Here is a 19402-nt window from a genome sequence, read left to right on the forward strand (position 1 = left end):
CCTCTTTCATGGGTCATAAATGGCTGAAAGAGTGACAGTTGCTTATCTTTGAAAAGGGATAGAAATGGCTTGAAACTAACATGCAGGGCAATGGGCGTCCTCAGTGCCTCTGTGCCGGCAGTGGAACAGGAACGTGATTGCAGGCTGTTACTTCGCTGCAAACAGGCATAAACTTCGCTGCAAACAGGCGGAACGACTTTGGAGGAGAGAATATAGGGAGTCAGATAAGGTAGCATATAAAGCGACCTTGCAGGAATATATGATTCAGCTGAAGAAGGCCAAGGCCCAATTTCTGGCAGAAATGTTGGCCAAGGCCTCTAACAAATCGCAGGCATTGTTTAAATTGGTCGACAACCTAGCCAATCCGCCTTGTACTGCTTCGACTATCCCTGTTTTCCAGGAATTGTGTGACTCTGTGGCCTCTGCGTTTGAGGAGAAGATTAGGAAAATTCTGAGCGGACTTCAGATCTCTGGCCAGTCTACATCTTCCTTGTCTTCCCTTGCAGAGCCACCCCTCACGGCGGCTCAGCTGTCCTGCTTTCCGAGTCCTTCTCTGGAGGAATTTTGCCTTCTGGCTAATGGTGTGTCTTCAGGATCACCACTTGATCCTATGCCTCAAGATCTGGAAGGCATTTCAAAACGAGCTGTTTCCTCCGCTCCACACCATCTGCTGCCAGTCATTGAGTACAGCAGTAGTCCCAGATAGCTGGAAGATGGCAATTGTCACACCATTGCTGAAGAAGGCTTCTTTGGACCCTTCAAGCCCGGCCAACTACAGGCCCATTTCGCTTTTACCTTTTATAATAAAGGTTGTAGAGAAGTGGGTCACAAGAACACTATCCAGTTTTCTGGAAAACAACTCCTGCCTGGATACATCGCAGTTCGGCTTTAGGCCGGCTCACGGCACGGAAGCTGCATTGGTCACCGTGTTGGACGATCTACGAACGCGTGTCGACATGGGCAAGTCAGCATTTCTAGTGTTGCTTGACATGTCGGCCGCGTTCGACACGGTGGACCATGCAGTACTGCTGAGTCGTCTTCAGGGTACAGGAGTAACTGGCCTGGCTTTGAGATGGATAACATCTTATCTCAGCAACAGACAGCAGGCAGTGGCACTACCACCTTTTCGATCTGCCACACAACAAGTGGATCAGGGCGTTCCCCAGGGGTCGGCGATTAGTCCGATTTTGTTCAATCTGTATCTTCGACCTCTGGTTGCCCTGATAAAGTCATTCGGCATATCTGTCATCAATTATGCCGATGACACTCAATTGATTTTTTCATTTGAGGGTACCAAGGCAGTATCGAGAGACACTTTCCACTGCTGTATGTCGGCTACAGCTGAGTGGTTGCGAGCCAACTCGCTTCAATTTAACGGATCGAAAACGGAGGTTCTTCATTGCTCCCTAGACCGTACCCCTCGTCCGCTTCCGGACGATTTCTGGCCTACATCTATTCTAGGTACGGTAGAGGCTGCTGAGTCGGCCCGTAATCTGGGAGTTCTGTTTGAACCCAACCTGCAGCTTGATGCCTCTGTGAACAGAACTATAGCGGTTTGTATGGGCTTACTCCGCGCCCTACGTAAGATCTTACCGCTCCTTCCCAAAGAGGCAAGGGCAGAGGTAGTGCGCAGTTCTATTCTTAGTCGATTAGATTACTGCAATGCACTACTTCTGGGAGCCCCCAAAACTTTGATCTTAAAGCTGCAGAGGATCCAAAATATGGCGGCTAAATTGGCTCTATCCCGTCCCCGCTCTGCCTCTTCTTCCGGCGCATTGGCTGACCTTCATTGGCTACCTGTCCAACAGAGAATTTCCTTCAAGGCGGTATGCCTCGTCTTCAAGGCTCTGCATGGACAGGGGCCGATACCGCTCCAAAATCTTTTCTCCTGGTATTGCGCTGCCAGACCTTTAAGATCTTCCTCTGCGTTTCTAGTGACGGTCCCTAGGATCAACAGAGTGAGGATGGGTGGCCGTGCTTTTAGTTTCACGGCCGCTACTCTTTGGAACACCCTCCCGCTGACGCTGAGGTGCAGACAAGATTTCACCTCTTTTAAAAAGGACCTTAAGACCTTTATGTTCCCCAGAGTAATGTAATGGTAGTCTGCCTGTAGGATAGACGCAGTCTCAGCGCCAGGATACCCTTTGGGTGGCAGCCGCGCTTAATAAATAAATACATACATACATACATATGGATGACGGTCTAGTAGTTGGGTGGGTGGAGCTAGGTGGTCAGGGGGAGGAACAGGAGGAGCAGGGACAGGATGAGGGCAGATAGTGTAGGGACAGGGACGGGATAAGAAGTACTTAATAAAGCTTATAGATACCTACTACAGTGTCCATCCTTATTGGCCCACGACACTACACAGGCCACGCCTGCAAAATGCAGGACAGTTGGCGATCCTAGTCTATTATAGAGGCAAATTCTTCAAGATGTACTACTCAGTAATACAGATAAAGAAAACGCATCACATTTGCCCAGTAGAATATCATAACCTCATCAAAGACTGTACCTCGGGGTACATTCAGAATAATATTCTAGACCGAAGGACTGACAGTAACTGAGGTAAAGAAACATATTTCCAATTAACTTTAGTTTTAATTTCCAAGCAACAAAACGGTTGCGCACATTTTTTGAAAAACGAATTGCTATTGTAAATATAGATTTTTCTCTAATATTATCCTATACCTTAGGGCACTAGGAACAATGACGTTTCATTCTTCATTTTGTTTTTAAATATAATACGGTCACTCTAATATACAGGGAGCAGCATTCAAACATGGCCGCCGCACTGACACCCATATGGTTAGGAGGCTGTCACGTCTAGCAGGAAAGGTAGTCTTTCTTCTACCTCCATGAGTTATTGATGTAGTCGTGTTGCTGTTAAAGTTTTGCTGTCAAAGCCGGGAGAGGCTGAAGGTGTGGTGCAGCGAAGCCATGTGCCAGGTGGAAGAGGAAGATGGCCAGTACTGCCAGGACATGGAGGGAGAGCAGCACAGAGTAGGGTGAGCAGCCGGAGGAAGCTTTTGATACTCGTTCAGTACGAAGCTGACCCAGTCTTAAAGCTTATTCCTGTGCGAACCTTGGGTGGCTTTACCATGCTGTGTGACAGCTTGCTGCCGCAACATTTTGCTCACTGCTGGCACAGTGAAACGTGCTTCACCATGTACCGCGTTTATACAAATCCGCTACATATTAGTTCAGTTCTGTACATTGTCCATAAAGGGTAACTTATACACATACATTGGGGCTGCACGTGCTCTCATTTATTTTAGTTTTTCTTTTTGTACAGCGTACACACCTGATTACAACAGCAAGCTAACTAATAAGTAAAAAGAAGGGCAAGATGGAAGGCACACATGGTATAGTAACATGGAAGACATATTCACAGCTTTGGTATGATCGTTGTTTTTTCACTCCATTTCCTTGAATGGCATTTTACAGTCGTTTAAAGCAGGCTAGAATCTCCGGCGCAGTGGATGCAAACGAAGTCACAGTCTGTATGCTGCACGTGGTAGTTTGGCTGTGACAAGGAGGCTCTGGGTACCAGATCATTGATTTTTGGTGGGAGTCTAGTGGCCCAGTTGGTAGTACGAGAGTCTAAGGAGGTACCATGACCACTTTGTATGCTATTGTCAACCGTTTTTAGAAGGATCTATTTGTAACGGAGAGCCATGCAGCCTCATGACAGATGAGAGTGGCGAGTGTGTATCTGGGAAGGTCTAATAAAGTTCTGGTATCAAAGTTGAGAGTTGAGTATTGAGTGTGAACAAAAGTAGGTTGTTGAAATAATCTAATTGACTATGTATAAGTGATATAATTAGTTATTTGGAGGTGTGGATCAGAAGCTGCAGATGCATTTTCATATGCCTAGTAGATGATGATGCATCCCGGTGGCAGTGATACACAATTCCGTATGGGGCAAAATGCTTAGAGTTATAGAACAAAATCGAGCAAATTCAGTTTCCCCTGAAGGGAAGATTCCCAAATATGCTAAGCAAAAGGAAATCAGGAAATTCGTGAGAAGTCAAGCAGGAGGTGTCAGCAAGTAAAGCCTCTTGTTGAAGAGAGGTGGAAAGGTGTGCAGTTGACTGAATCTGATATGAACCCAAAAGCCTTTGGAGAGAAGGATATAAATATGTTGGGATATTTCATTGACACCGTAACATTTAAAGGGAGAGTGATTGAGACAAAGGTCTACGTAGCAGAAAAAGGGAGAATACTGGTAGGATGGAGAGATTTGGCCCAGTTGGGGGTGATATTAGTTCCGGGAGCTAAAGATCCTGTGATTCTAAGAGAGGAATGGATGAACAGCATTTGTGTTGGGAGAGAAGAAAGTACTTTGGGTGGAATTTTAGAAAAACATAAAGATGTATTTAAAAATGTTATTGGATGTGTAAAAGGATTCAGTCATGACATCAAGCTTAAAGAAGGTGCTATTCCATGCAAGCACAAAGTAAGATCTGTGCCTTTGTCAGTAAAAAATGAATTAAGAGAATTGCTTGAAAAATTAAAGAGGGAAGGGGTGATTGAAGAGGCAGAAGAATCCGAATGGATTTCTGCCATAGTTATATCTAAGAAGAAGGTGACAGGGGAAATTAGGTTGTGTGTCGACCTGAGGTCACTTAATAGAAATATTGTAATTAATTGTCATCCCTTGCCAAAAATTAAGGACATTCTTCAGTCAACATCTGGATCAAAATATTTTTCTCTTATAGACTTAAGGTCAGCGTACCATCAAGTGTGTTTGTCTGAAAAATCAAAACAACTTACAACTTTCATTACACCATTTGGAGCATTTAGGTATGTGAGACTTCCATTTGGTCTAGCATCATCTTCAGGTGTTTTCCAGAATCTCATGGATATATTGTTTGGGAAAATGAAAGGGGTGGAAGCCTTTCAGGATGACATTTTACTGCACTCCAACACTGAAAGTGAGCACATACAATTGATTGATACAGTTCTGAGTGTATTGAAATGTAGAGGCATGACAGTTGCTAAGGACAAATGCAAGTTCATGGCAAAGGAAATTGAATATTTAGGACATGTTCTGACTGCAGAGGGTATTTTGCCAAAAGATGATTTGGTCCATGCAATAAGGGAGGCCCCGGAACCAAAAAATAAAGAGACCCTCAAGTCATTCCTTGGTCTCAGTGAGTATTACTCAAAGTTTATCAGTAAATATGTAGAAAAAGTGGAGCCGCTTAGGAGACTTTTAAAGAAAAATGTGAAATATGAATGGGGAATGGAACAGGATGATGCATTCAAAACTGTCAAAATGGAAATAGCTAAAGCTCCAGCATTAAAACCATATGATCCGCAGCTTGAAAACATCGTAACTGTGGATGCTAGCAATGAGGGAATAGGTGCTGTGTTCTGCCAAAGGAAAGGTAATGATGAAAACACAATTGCATTCATTTCCAGGAAGTTAAATGACACTGAGATTCATTACAGTACAATTGAACGTGAGACTCTGGCCTGTGTGTGGGCTGTACACAAACTCAAAGATTATTTGTGGGGCAAAAGTTTCACTCTTGTAACGGACCATAAACCCCTTGTGTACATGATGGACGGCAGTGGCCGAGGCAATGGCAATGCCAGTTCAAGGCTTATCAGACTCATGTCAAAGCTTCAGGAGTATAATTTCAAAATGGAACACATAAAAGGAGGAAAGAACAGTAGGGCGGATTGTCTGTCCCGATTACCGGTAAAGGAAAACAGTGATGAGATGCTGGAAGACAATGAATGTGTGGTGGCACACATTGATGCGACTGTAATGTGTGAAGGATCAATTAAAGATGAGGAATGGGAAGAATGTACGAAGAGAGACAATGTCATGGCCAAAGTTAAGGAGTATGTACGATCCAATTGGCCACATGTGAGGAATTTACCAAAGGAGCTAAAAAATTACCAACAAGTAAGAGATGAATTGACTCTGGAAAATGGTTTCCTGAAAAGAGGTGAAGTGTTCGTGCCGCCACTAGGCCTCAGGCAAAAGATAATCCAGATGGCTCATAGAGGGCATCCTGGCACCACTGCCACTAGAAATGTTCTGAGAATGTACTATTGGTGGCCAGGTGTGGACATTGAAGTTAGGAATACTGTGGATAATTGTGAGCAATGTTTGAAGTCAGACAAACATTGGAGAATGGAGAAAAATGAGCTGCAAATCGTGCAAATCCCTGATGGACCTTGGGCCAAGGTTGCAATAGATTTTGCCGGACCTTTCAATCTACTTCTAGACGAATGTAAATATCTAATAGTTTTGACGGACTACTATACTAAGTGGGTGTGTTACAAGTTTGTGAGGATGATTACTACTGAAATAGTCATAAAATTTCTGGAGAAGATCTTTGAGAGAGAAGGGCAACCAAAAACTATAGTGTCTGATAATGGATCACAACTTGTATCGCGTTCTATGGTGGATTTCTTGGAAAAGCGTGGTATAATGCAGGAGAAAACACCCCTGTATAGTCCTAAGAGCAATGGTCAAGTTGAAAGGATCAACAGATTCTTTAAAGAAGGAATCCAGATGGCTATTGCGAATGACATGGATGTAAAGGATTTTATCAAAGTAAAAATAAATGCATATAACAATACTCCTAAGGAAGCTACAGGGTTTACTCCATTTTTCCTGATGAGAGGAAGAGTGTGCAACGGCGTTATTACGCCAAAAATAGGTGAATGGAAAGCAGCAGCTGTAGAAACAAGACAAGTATGTGATAAAGAACTCAATGTAAGAGAGAACATACTGTGTAAACAATTGAAGAATAAGGCGTATGCTGACAATGTCAATCGTGCTAAAGATAAAGTCATAGTACCTGGGGATTGGGTGCTAGTAAAGAAACCTGGTCTGGTTGCTAAGGGAGAATCTAAGCTTAGCAGGCCTTTGAGAGTCGACAGAGCAACTGGAGGAGCTGTGCTAGTTGAAGGTGAAGGATGGCGCAGTAAAGATGATGTGGTAAAACTGAAACAAGGTCCAGAACAGATCATAATGAGAAATGCAGGAACGGAGGAAGGAGGTCTAAATGACAGTATTCTAGAATGGGATGATACGTGTGGTAACCTAGATGGGTCACACACCAGAGTCAGTCAAAGAGCGTCTGATGTTTCAGATGCAGGTTTTGATGGATTCTCGTCCAGTCCCTTGGACACTACTTCAGTGCGGAATGGAACTAGGGGAGACAACTGTGAGGAAAGCAATGATTGTAATGATACTAGTATGGGAGATAATGAGGGCAACGTAACTGGAAGACATCTTTCTAGAACGGGCAGAGTGGTCAAATTGCCCGCCAAGTTTAAAGACTATATTATGGAATAATCTTCTGTTTATTGTTTATGAAGGAAGGGAGATGTCGTACATGTTAGTATGTTTTCCTTGTTTATCATGCAGCGTCACACCACATCACCATGGCAACACATTCTGTATATATGTGACGTCACTTGTGCACGGTGACAGATGACAGCTGAGACCCGTTTATGCTAGTTGTTATCCCGCTACCGCGGGTCCTTGTTGATAATAAAGATTATCTTGAATACACCTTTCTCCATGCTTTATTGGTGTATGCTACACCTCTAAAAGGCAGAATCAAATAAAGATTCCGCCAAGTAAATGAAAGTTTATTTGCTCATGAGTCCAACTCTTTGAGCAGAAAAAGTTTCCTCAAAGGAGAATGGCGAAGGAGCACCTGAATCTAACTACAGAAAAGCACAATTCAAACACCTAATTCTCAACAAGATGTAATACTCCCCACGATTCCCATGGAGATGAGGCCAGCCAGGATCGAAAATTCCCTAGTAAGACGGTTTCACCTTTATTCCCAGTCAACACACAACTCTTGAAGAGATATCTTGTAGCAGGATGGTACATCACGATCAGCGGGTCCCAGGCATAGGTGTGGAAATGTTCTACTCACTCGATAGAACGCAACAGATAAATAATTCTCAGGGAATCCCCCACATTTTTTTGCATTCTATTTCACGTGAACTACTGTAGCTTGGCTCCTGAAACGAGAGAAAGAAAAAATACACAGAGCATTTTGTTTTACCACGAGTCACTCAAACAGGCCTACATTATCTCTACCTCTGGAAATAACTTCATTTATTCCTCCGAAATAGCCTATAATCGCTGCCTCCGAACTATATCATCCATCTAGTCCAACCTTTATTCTATATTATTACCCTGTTTGCCTACTCTTTTTCTTGTGCATTTCTCGTAAATGTTGCTGTGCAAACTTTGTATAGAGTTCGTAGAAGATACTGAAATGCGGAATACAGAGCAAAATGGATCTCCAAAGCAGGTCCAAGTACTGGCAAGTCCCCCGAAGGAATCTTCTTCATGGCAGCCTCTTTCGGTGACAAAATTGTGCATGTGGTGTACTTGACTGCTGCAATACTATGTCAAGAATTATCCCTAGACTGAAGTAGACCCGGTCTGGCTGGGAGTTCTTGTTCCTTGTAATTAGGCTGGGGTCATCAAGCTCATGCTCCCAGAGATGTCAAGAGCAACTCTGATTAAGAGTCACTTTAGTCTATACCTGCCAAGCAGCATCTTAGCAGGTGAGATTATTCGACTACTGCATCAGAATCCCACCCAAAGTCACTTGCCATCATATATTTGATATATCATAATAGGTATCCTGTCTATCTCTCTTGCTGCCGAGCTGGGGCTGGAGCTAGGGGCTCTAAATAGCACGAACAATACACAAGAGGAGTCCACTGAAGAGATTAGAGAATCTGTCATGGTGGAATGTGAGGATTCTAAATGTACAGCCTACCGATCAGCCAGTACTCACTCTGCCACAAGGATAACTGAGCACAGAGGTAATGAAACTATCACTTTTTGCTTCGCACCTCTACTCCTTCACACGTAAAGAAGATGTTCCCATACTGTTGCTTGACAGAAGGCCTAATGAAGAACTGATCACAGTTTTTGAAATGAACGTGAACTTAGACTCAAAGTTGGGGAACTGGACTTAGTGAGCCCTGAAAAGTTCCTGTTGTGTTGCAACGAATGTGATTCGTATCTGAATAGCCCATTGCAGAACCCCAACAACATCCGCAGAGCACCAAAGGACGAACACAAATAAAAACGTGAAGTTTCAAGATAGACATTAGTAATTAAGGAATTGTGGAGTGAGAGCACAGTTGACCTTCATCCTCACTCCTCTGAAGAATAATCATAGAATTTTAGGTGATCTGCTGAGCAGCACACACCCACACCACTGAAGTGATCCAGCGGGCTATAGAAAATATATCATAAACTACGCTACCCAACTTCATAACCTATAAACAAAATTCTAAACTAAATATGGACCCATTTATGAACCTGATATATTTTGGGCCTACTGAATCAGGTGGTCAGAATAAATCTATATACACATTATCTACAAACTATATACATATTTATACATTTGCAGAAAGAATATTGTCATTAGAATAAAACCCAACCATTTAAATGACCACCATAGGCGACGTGATCTAGCTAATAGTAACCTACACTTCTGAATAACCAAGACCAGCTTGTTTGTCAAAAGTAAGATTTTATTTACTAAATTATGGTATATAAGTTGAAAGTTTTATAAATGAAATTTATTAGCATTAAAGCAAGCATGATTATAATGAAATATGAGAAAAATACAATTTAAGCAAGTGAATCAAATTTAAAGAAAATATATAAAGTTTAGCATTTCTAAAACCTAATTCCCTAACTAAGCTAAATAGATAGAAATTAAAGTAAAGTTCTTTGAGGATTCTTACGTGCTCCACGCAAAGTCCAGCAGCACATCACTCTCATCGGAAAGTCAGAAAGCAGCAGCCAGCCCAACCCTAAGGGCATGACTTTTTATACCTTTCTACGCTAACTAAACTAGCAAAGGAAAGTTTTCAGAAATCCTCGACGTCCCATTGGCTGAGAGTGACAAGTGACATGTCACCAGTTTCTCAAAAAGTTCCATGAAATCATGTCTCATAAAGACCATTGTCTCTTCCACGTGAAGCCAGAAGCTTCCTGCGTTTGCAACTATGTATTAAGTCATCCTCGCAGCTTCCATAGACTTTCATTACACTTCCGCGGATGCCAAGTTAAGGACTGACAAAATGTTCACTTTCGACCTTGGCCATGTCCGACAGAATGATGTCAGCTCATCAGTTTTTGCTTTGTGAATGCAGCTTCAATAAACGTTTAAATTCAGAATGGGCGTCTCGTGACTTTCTGCAGAATTATATGTCAGCTCTTTTTCTGCGGTTCAAATGACTAGGCCCAAAAGCAGGCAACTTATGTTTTCTAGTATAAAACAAACACAAGAAAAGTATTAATGTAAGAAATAAAGTAGATTCTGTATCCACCCCATGGTTTACTAATTAATTAACCCACCCGATTAATCAAAATGTTACCTAGCCATTGCAAACAAATAAAGCAGCGTTTATATTTACCAGTCTCCGTTTTTCCATGAGACCCATATGCACCTAGAATAGTAGAAATGACATCACACAGACAAGGAAAAGCAAAACAAGCACATGCTTCTTTTAAGTTTGCAGCAATTAGTAATGACAAAAACGAAAACAATAAATTATTTTATTATTTTGTACGAACAGAAAGATGCAACATTTATGCACGTTTATGAGCACACATGTTAGTACCCCCACGTGTAAAGTTTAATCTAAGTTGTATTAGCACGACATATCACAAATCATTAATAATTTTATTCATGTTATGGAAATGTGACTTTGCGAGTTTAAACAAAATTTTGTTTTCTATCTCGCTCCATCAACTCCCTCATCTGGTGATTAACAAATCACCACACCAGCACTCAAAATTTTGGTAAATTAAATTTTTAAGAAATCGATTCAAATTCATTTGTATCAGTAAACCTAAAAGTCTGTTTCTGCATAATCTTTGCAATTAACATGACGCTCTCTATGTAACTCCTGCAATTCGATCTCCCTTTCTTCTTCTTTTCTGAGTTTATAGATTCTTTTCTTTTCTCTCAACTGTTTCTTTCTTTTATGTAACAAACAACCTAATTTGGTCAAAATAAAAATGAATACTATTATAATCAAAGGTGCCAGAATCTTGCCAAGAATTGAACTTCCGATATTATGAAACCAGTTTTTAATTGCTTGGAACCTTTTTGAAAGTTTCCCAGTAAAATCTTCTTCTTCTAAAGGAATTATCTCTGAATGCATTTGTGTAATATTCTTAATATACATTTCAATATTTTTACTTTCATCAGGTATATATGTACAGCAATGTTGGACATGTAAAATGCCACAGACTCCTCCCTCTTTTGCTAGGAGTATGTCTAAAGCAAGACGATCTTGAATTACCATGGATCTAATTGCAATAACTTCAACATTCACTAATTGAAACCCATCAGCAGTGTCAGTTGATAACCTATCAACTATAGTGGACAATTTTCTGATTCTCCCTGCATTTAGGGTTATACCAACAAAAGGTATTACAGCTTGAAAAATATCTCCCAGAATTTCGGTAAAAGTTTCTCTTTTAGCTCTATTTACATAATTATGAATTTTAAACAATCCTTCTGAATCTCTGTCAACATGAAACACTTTAGGAAAAACAATTCCCACATAACAAGTTCCATACCAATGGTCTGGAAGGTTGTAGTAGGCTTTGTCACCACAAACAAAATAAATCCCAGGAAAGATAGGATCTTTCCCACCTTTAAATCCCCAACCTCCCATAATCTGATAAGTATCTTCACAGTTACTTGCACCTACAAAATAATTATCAAAAAGTGTATTATCTCTTCTAATGCAAAGCTTTCCACTAACTGGTTTGTCTATGTGAATTGCAATATTTTCAAGCATTTTGCCATTTAATTTCTCATCCTCTTTTTGCCAGAAGGCTGACTTAGTCTGCTTGACTAATTCATTTCTCTTATAAATTGCTCTTCTCTCCTCAACCATATTCAAAAATTTCTTTCCTTCAGCACTTAATTTACATGTTAGATTATTCTTGTAAGCATACTCATAAGTGAGTTCGTTAGTAACAAGGAAATATTCTCTCATTTGTTTTGCTTTCTTATGCTTATTTAAAGCATTATCAATCTTAACATTAGCAAAAATTTCATCATAATTTGAATAGTAATATTCTAAACGACCAGTTTGATAAAATAAACTAGTTAATACACTACATGTTACAGCATAAGTGAGAGGAAGCATATTATATGTTACTCCCTCAGAAACAGAAGCAGGTAACTTAACACAGACATAGCAGTCTTTTGCATCCATTACCTTTACATATTCACTCAATAGCTTTGTGAATGTATTACTTGAAAAATCACCTATCGATTTATCTTGATGAATGTTAGGCTGATGATCAATAACTTTTGCAGTTGTACTATGTTTAGTTTGGCTAACCAGAGCTTTGCTTGTTATGTTAACTTTGTGTAATTCTCTATTCATTTCTAAAGGGATAATCACAGCTAGTACCAACCAGAGCAGAACTAAAATGAGCAGACACACCAGAGTCATCTTACAGCATCTTTTAAAAACAGAACACTTTGAAGTGCTCTCCTTAACATAAGGCATTTTTAGGTTAGTTTTAGCCTCAAAAATAAAAATAAAAATAAATTTTAAAATTTATATACACCCCCCTTTTAAAATATATTTTTCTTTTATAACCCTAAACAAGATTTCTTCGACCTTATGTCATATATAAGTTTTCTTCTACTAAACAGTTTTTCTTCGACCTTGTGTCAACTAACAAGATTTCTTCAGCCTTTTGCCAATTTAATAATTCTGTACTTCAATCATTGTCACTAATTTCTTGGATTTCGTTTTCTTCTTCACTACTATCATATATGTCAATAACAGGTGGAATTACTAAGTAAGTCCACTCAGGAGACTTGTATTTTTGGTTTGGTTTTATTATTCTCTTCCCTTTTCTCGATATCACTTCAATTTTTCTTCCAACTCCAACTTCTTTTCCTGGACTCTTTTGACTACTTATTTCTTCTACTTGTTCTATTGGCTTTTTGATCAATCTGACTCTCAATCTTCCACCTGGCCAGTAGTCTGCTTTTCTCACGTACTTCTTCTTTGGTTCAGAATTATTTGATTCTGACTTCCAAGTCCTTTTCTTTCTGTTTTCACTTCCACCTTCCACGTCACTTTCTTCAGTTTCGTAGTCTGAAATTTCAATTGACTCAGGAACTTCTCTATTCGGCAATTTCACTCCTTCAGGAACTTCACTTTGTCTTCCATCACTGGTACTCGGTAATTCGTTCTCCTCCTCTTCCTCAATTACCTCTAACTTCCCAGATTTCGGATTTTTGTTCCTTACTTCAGAGTTTGTTCTCTGCCTTTCGATACTCTCCTGGTCTGAAATTTCTTTTGGTTCAGCTTCTTTGTCTTCAATAGAGACAACCGAATCCTCAGTTATCTTTCCTTTTAACAGATTCTCTTCACCTTCAGAATCTATTTCAATTATTTCTAAGTCTTTTCTTGTCAGATTTCCATTCACTGGTACAGTTTCCAGATGTCGACTTTCTTGTCGATCTTCAGAATCTGGAATTACTTCACCTTCTGTTTCGCCTTCTGCTTCAGAATCAGAATCATCTGTGGTATCACTTTCAACGTCAGAACTCTCAGGAGTTGGTACTGGAATAGTATGACTAGGATGAATCCAACGCTTCAATCCTCTGCACTTTACAGCATTAGTAGTGACCAAGATTATCTGCCTAGGTTTCTGCCATCTAGGAGCTAGACAATTCCTTCTCCGATGTACTTTCGTTCTGACCCAATCGCCAGGTCTCAGATCATGAGTCAAAACTTTTTCATTTGATTGAGCTTCAGTTCCCACCTGATTAGACACAGAAGTTACCATATCAGATAACCTTTTACAGTAATCCAAAATTGCACTGTCATTTATGCTCAACAGTTTACCTACAGGTACAAAAGCTTGCCTCATAACTCTTCCCATTAAAATTTCATGAGGACTCAAACCTGTCTTTTTATCTGGTGTACTTCTTAATGACATCAAAACAAGTGGAAGAGCATCAGTCCACTTAACACCTGTTTCAAGACACATTTTTCCAATTCTATTTTTGATTGTTCCATTTATTTGTTCTACTACACCTGATGCCTCTGGTCTGTATGCACAGTGTATTTTCTGCTCAATGCTCAAAGCTTCACAAATTAACTTCATCAGTTTGTTATCAAAATGGCTTCCTCCATCACTCTCAATAGTGACTGGAAAACCGTACCTTGGGATGATTTCTCTGAGCATCAGTTTTGCTACTGTAATTGAATCACAATGTCGTGTAGGGAAAGCCTCTACCCATCTTGAGAATAAGCATACAATTACAAGTACATATTTCAAACAGTTGTGTAAGGGCATTTCAATGAAATCCATCTGTAACCTGGTAAAGGGACCACCCTCTCGACCAATTATTCCTGTCCCCACCACTGATTTTCTGTTTGGATTCATTTGTTGGCATGACAAACACCTTTGACAAAAAGATTCAGCAATGGTTCTAAATTTGGTATTGAACCATGTTTCTCTAAAAAGTCTGACCATAGAATCTCTTCCTAGATGTGCAGGACCATGATATAATCTGGCCATGTCAGCAATCAAGCAATTTGGTAACACTACTCTGCCATCTTTGTAAACCCACACTCCATCTTCTTCACGTGGTCTACAATCTGATCTTAACCATAGGTCTTTTTCTTCATCATCTGCTTCGTTTTGTAAATCTCTAATCTCATGCCATGTTTCTACAACATTTGTTAGCATTAATGAATTTGAATCAGTTTCTTTACTCCTCTCCCGATTGTATGAATAATTTTTCCTTGCGCAGTACTTTGCTGTTTCATCTGCGAAGGCATTTCCCTTGGAAATATAATCAGTTCCTCTAGTGTGCGCTGCACACTTGACAATGGCAATTTCTTTTGGCAATTGTATTGCTTCAATTAATCTTCTAATGAAAACTGCATTTTTAATTGGTGATCCTGTTGATGTCATGTATCCTCTCTGTGACCAGAGTTGTCCATAATCATGCACAACTCCGTACCCATACTGACTATCAGTAATGATGGTAACTCTTATATCTTTTGATATTTCACATGCACGAATTAAAGCAATCAATTCAGCTACTTGTGCTGAACGAACTCCTTCAAGACATGATGCTTCTTCGACATCTACAACTGTACAAACTGAGTATGAAGCTTTCAAGACACCTCCTTCGGATCTTAAGCATGAGCCATCTACAAAGTAGACAAAATCCGATTCAGACAAAGGTCTGTCTTTGATGTCTTTTCTTGGTTTAGTGCAGAATTCCATGACATCTAAACATTCATGTTCTGTCTCAATGTCATCAATAATTTCAGAATCAGGCAGTAATGTTGAAGGATTCAGATTCAAACATCTTGAAATCGAAACATTATCTGCTCCCAGTATGATTTTCTCATATTTTGTCAATCTGCTACTTGTTAAATGTTGTGTCTTACCTCTTGTCAGTAATATTTCAACCGAATGAGGCACAAAAACTTTCACAGGAAATCCCATAATGATTCCTTCACTTTGTTCGAGGCTGATACTTGTAGCTGCAACTGCTTTCAAACAACCTGGTAATGCTTTTGCAATTGGATCAAGTACTGCAGAGAAGTATGCAATAGGTTTCTTTAAATTTCCATGTCTCTGTATTAATACAGATAATGCACATCCTTCTCTTTCACTGCAATACAGTTCAAAATCTTTCTCATAATTTGGCATGCCTAAAGCAGGAGCTTGGCATAAGCTCTTTTTCAGGTTCTCAAAAGATTCCATCTCAGCATCATTGAGAATAATTGGATCTTTTACATCTGACTTTGTCAATCTTTGTAGTGGTTTTGCAATTACTGAAAATCCACTTATCCATTGTCGACAGTAACCTACCATTCCCAGGAACATTCTGACCTGTCTTTGTGTTCTTGGCGGTAACATTGCTTGAATCATTTTTATTCTCTCTATTGTTACTTGTCTTTTTCCTTTTGCAATTCTGTGACCAAGATATTTTACTTCTTGTTTGCAAAACTGTAGTTTTGCTGGGGACACTTTATGTCCTTCTTCTGCAAGGCGATTTAACAGAATTATTGTGTCTGTTACACAACTTTCTCTTGTCTTTGCAGCTATTAACAAATCATCAATATACTGCACCAACGTAGACCTACCTGGTAAGTCTAAATCTTCTAATGATCTTTTTAACAATTCATTAAAGATTGAAGGACTTTCTGTATAGCCCTGAGGGATTCTTGTCCATCCAAGGGTCTTACCTTGGAATCTGAAAGCAAAGATTTCATAACTGTCTGGATGTAAGGGAACAGTAAAGAATGCATTGCAAAGGTCAATGACTGTGTACCATTCAGCATCATGTGGAATCTGAAATAGAATTACTGCTGGATTTGGAACTACAGGACAACATGGAACGACAATTTGATTAACCTTTCTCAAATCTTGTACGATCCTAAATGTTCCGTTAGACTTTTTAACTCCCATAATTGGTGAATTACAAGAGCTACTCTTCATTTCCTTTAATACACCTTGCTTGATTAATTTTTTAATTATAGGTGTAATACCTTCAATTGTTTCTGTTTTCATTTTATACTGTGGAGTGTTTGGAAATTCTATTCCCTGTTTCAATGCAATTTTCACAGGATCTACATTTTTCATTAGACCCATCTCATTCCCAGTAAAATCCCATATTTCAGATTTCACTGTTTCTTTTAGCTCTTCAGGTAAATCCTTTTCTTCAAATGCAGGAAACAATTTTGTTTCTTCTGCTTCTATCATCATCATTGTCATCCTGTATAAACCATCTTCCTCCATTGTTTGTAACTCAACTCCATCCGGAGAACAATATATTCTGCAATTCATTTTACATAGGATGTCTCTGCCTAATAGATTTACTGGACTACTATTACAAACCACAAATCTGTGTTTGTCTCTGTAATTTCCAATTTCAACTGGTACTGGATCAGTTAAGTCTGTTTTAATTTGCTGATTACTTACTCCCACAACTTGGATGGTATCCCCAGAGAGAGGTAGGTTTTCAATTTCCACTGATCTAACAGTAGAACGGGTAGCACCAGTGTCCACTAGAAAAGTGATGTCTACATCATTAACTTTCCCGTTTACATAAGGACCAGACTGGTCAACCTCAAGAGTGGCTCCAACAACACACTCTTCCTCCTCTCTCGGGCACCGTCAGCAATAATCATCAGAATCACTGTCTTGACTTTCTGCTAATAAAAATTGTTGTGAAGCATTTTGCATTTGAACCCTTTGCTGCTTTTGCTGTTTTTGTGGTTTTATTACCTGTTCACTTCCCTGAAATCCCACGTTTGGATTATATTTTTGAACTCCCCCACAATTCGGAAAAGGTGGTTGTGGCAATTGGTCTTGACGATTATTCACCTGTTGTTGTTGCTGTTGTTGTAACTGTCGCTGAATATTAAATTCGTTTAACCCCTGTTGCATCTGTAGCTGTTGCTGCAGGTTAACACCATTCTGCATCTGTGGATTCAATAAGGGATTCTTTAAGTTTTTAGGAGGATGAGGACACTCGTCCCTCCAATGTCCAATTTCGCCACAATTAAAACAAGGTAATCTTTGTTTCAGCTCTTCTATCTTTGGGCTAAATTTCTTTGGGAAATTATTACCTTTAAACTTTCCTTGTATCTGGTTTGTATTTCCAGTTTGAGCAAAATTAGTGTTCTTATTACCCATGCTGGCAATCTGTTGCTCAGCCACCTTTACCTGAGCCCACATGGCTTTCTCCTTCAGCTTCTTCTGTCTTACTTCTATCTCATCGCTACAATATTTTGCTTTTCTTAGAATATCATCTACAGATAGTGATTGCCATCCGACAATACTAGTTCTGATCATTTCTCCAATTTCAGGTTTTAGTCCATAAACAAATCTATAGATAAAATGACTCATGTCTTTTTCATCTAATTTTTCATAACCACTGTATTGTTTAAAGATTAACAGTAGTCTTTCATAAAAGGAATGAACTGATTCTTTTGTTTCCTGCTCTGTTCTTTCTATTTTAACCCAATCGACTTCTTTGGGTGGAATTTTGTTTTTCATCCAAACAATTACTTTTTCATAAAAATCCATTACAAGTGGATTAGGAGCACCTGTTTCTTTAATTCGCTCAGGTTCTGCTTTTGGCCAACTAATAGATATTTTACACTCTGTCCAAAGATCAGATGGAACTACAATGTCAAAAAATCCATCTAAATCAATCCACAGAACTTTTGACACTTTGATAAATCTATCAACTTGCCTATACCACTCAACTGGTTTTTCCCTCAATTTTGGAAAGTCATTTGTGAATAACAGAATGTCCTGTCTCGACCACGGGACATGAACATATCCTCCACCTGCAACTTCTCTCATTGGAAATTGTTTTGACAATTTATCCAATCTTTCATCTTCCTTCTTTTTCGTCCATTTTACTCTCCATTTATTCAGTTCTCCTAGCTTTTTGATATAGACAATCAAATCTTTAATGTGAACTATTCTTCCCATTGAGTTCAAACTCTCAATGTCACTTTCTGAAAAGTCTAATCTGTAATGCTTTGCAAAATTCTTTTGTTTACTCACATCGATTTCAAGTTCTGCAGCTAGATCCTCTAATTGATCATATTTATTTTTCGTTTTCCACTGAATGCTTTTGCAAATGAATAGTAGTTCATCATCCCGATAGTAATTTAAACTATCTGGGCCAATTGTTCCAATTATTAATTCTTCGATATTCGCTTTTAATTTGGCCACATCAGGTTTTGGTGTGGTTACCCTGACTTCAGGACTCCCTATATCTGATACAGCACCCATTGGTGTTTTTGGAGATAAATCCTCATTAAAGGTTAAATCAGGCATTCTCGATTTAGAAGTGTTTATTTCAGATAAATCTGAATAAAATTTTTCAGCAGTCTTTTGAATTTCTGTATTTAAAGGAATAGTTAATCCAGTTTTGTTTGTTTCTCTTTGTTCAAATACGGGCTGAACAGGACCAATTGTTACTGGAACTGTGACAGCTTCCATGCCTTTTGTCATTCTTTTTATTAATTCTTCCTTTGATCTTAAATATTCATTATAATCAACATCTTCTACATTTCTTGCCTCTCTTGTATAATCTTTTGGAGGTTCCCTTGCTCTTGGAGTCATTGTAAAATGTCTACCTTCATTTCGAGCATTCTCAAATTCTGATCTTCTAGGAGTTTCAGTGATTTCACAATTATTTGGATAAAGTTTAGGAGCTTCACTAATTGGAGGTGCACTCGGTGAAGTTTCAGTAGAAACCACTGGAGTAGACCATGATCTAGGAGGTCTCAAAGGCTGATTAGGCTGATTCTTTCTAGCAGTTGTATATATTTCTTCCATAACTGCATC

At 39.3% G+C, this 19402-nt stretch overlaps 1 protein-coding gene across 1 annotated transcript in view; it reads left to right on the top strand.

Moving 5' to 3' along the window:
* Positions 1-2864: 2864 nt before the first annotated feature.
* Positions 2865-19402, top strand: part of CTU2 (cytosolic thiouridylase subunit 2) — a 165356-nt gene continuing 148818 nt past the window's right edge. Inside the window, exon 1 of the mRNA XM_078671173.1 lies at positions 2865-3005. Within this exon, the coding sequence (XP_078527299.1) occupies positions 2938-3005 (68 nt within the window). The 5' untranslated portion in view covers positions 2865-2937. The remainder of the gene's footprint in view (positions 3006-19402) is intronic.

This window comes from Lissotriton helveticus, chromosome 12 (genome assembly GCF_964261635.1).
Source record: "Lissotriton helveticus chromosome 12, aLisHel1.1, whole genome shotgun sequence".
NCBI lineage: Eukaryota > Metazoa > Chordata > Amphibia > Caudata > Salamandridae > Lissotriton > Lissotriton helveticus.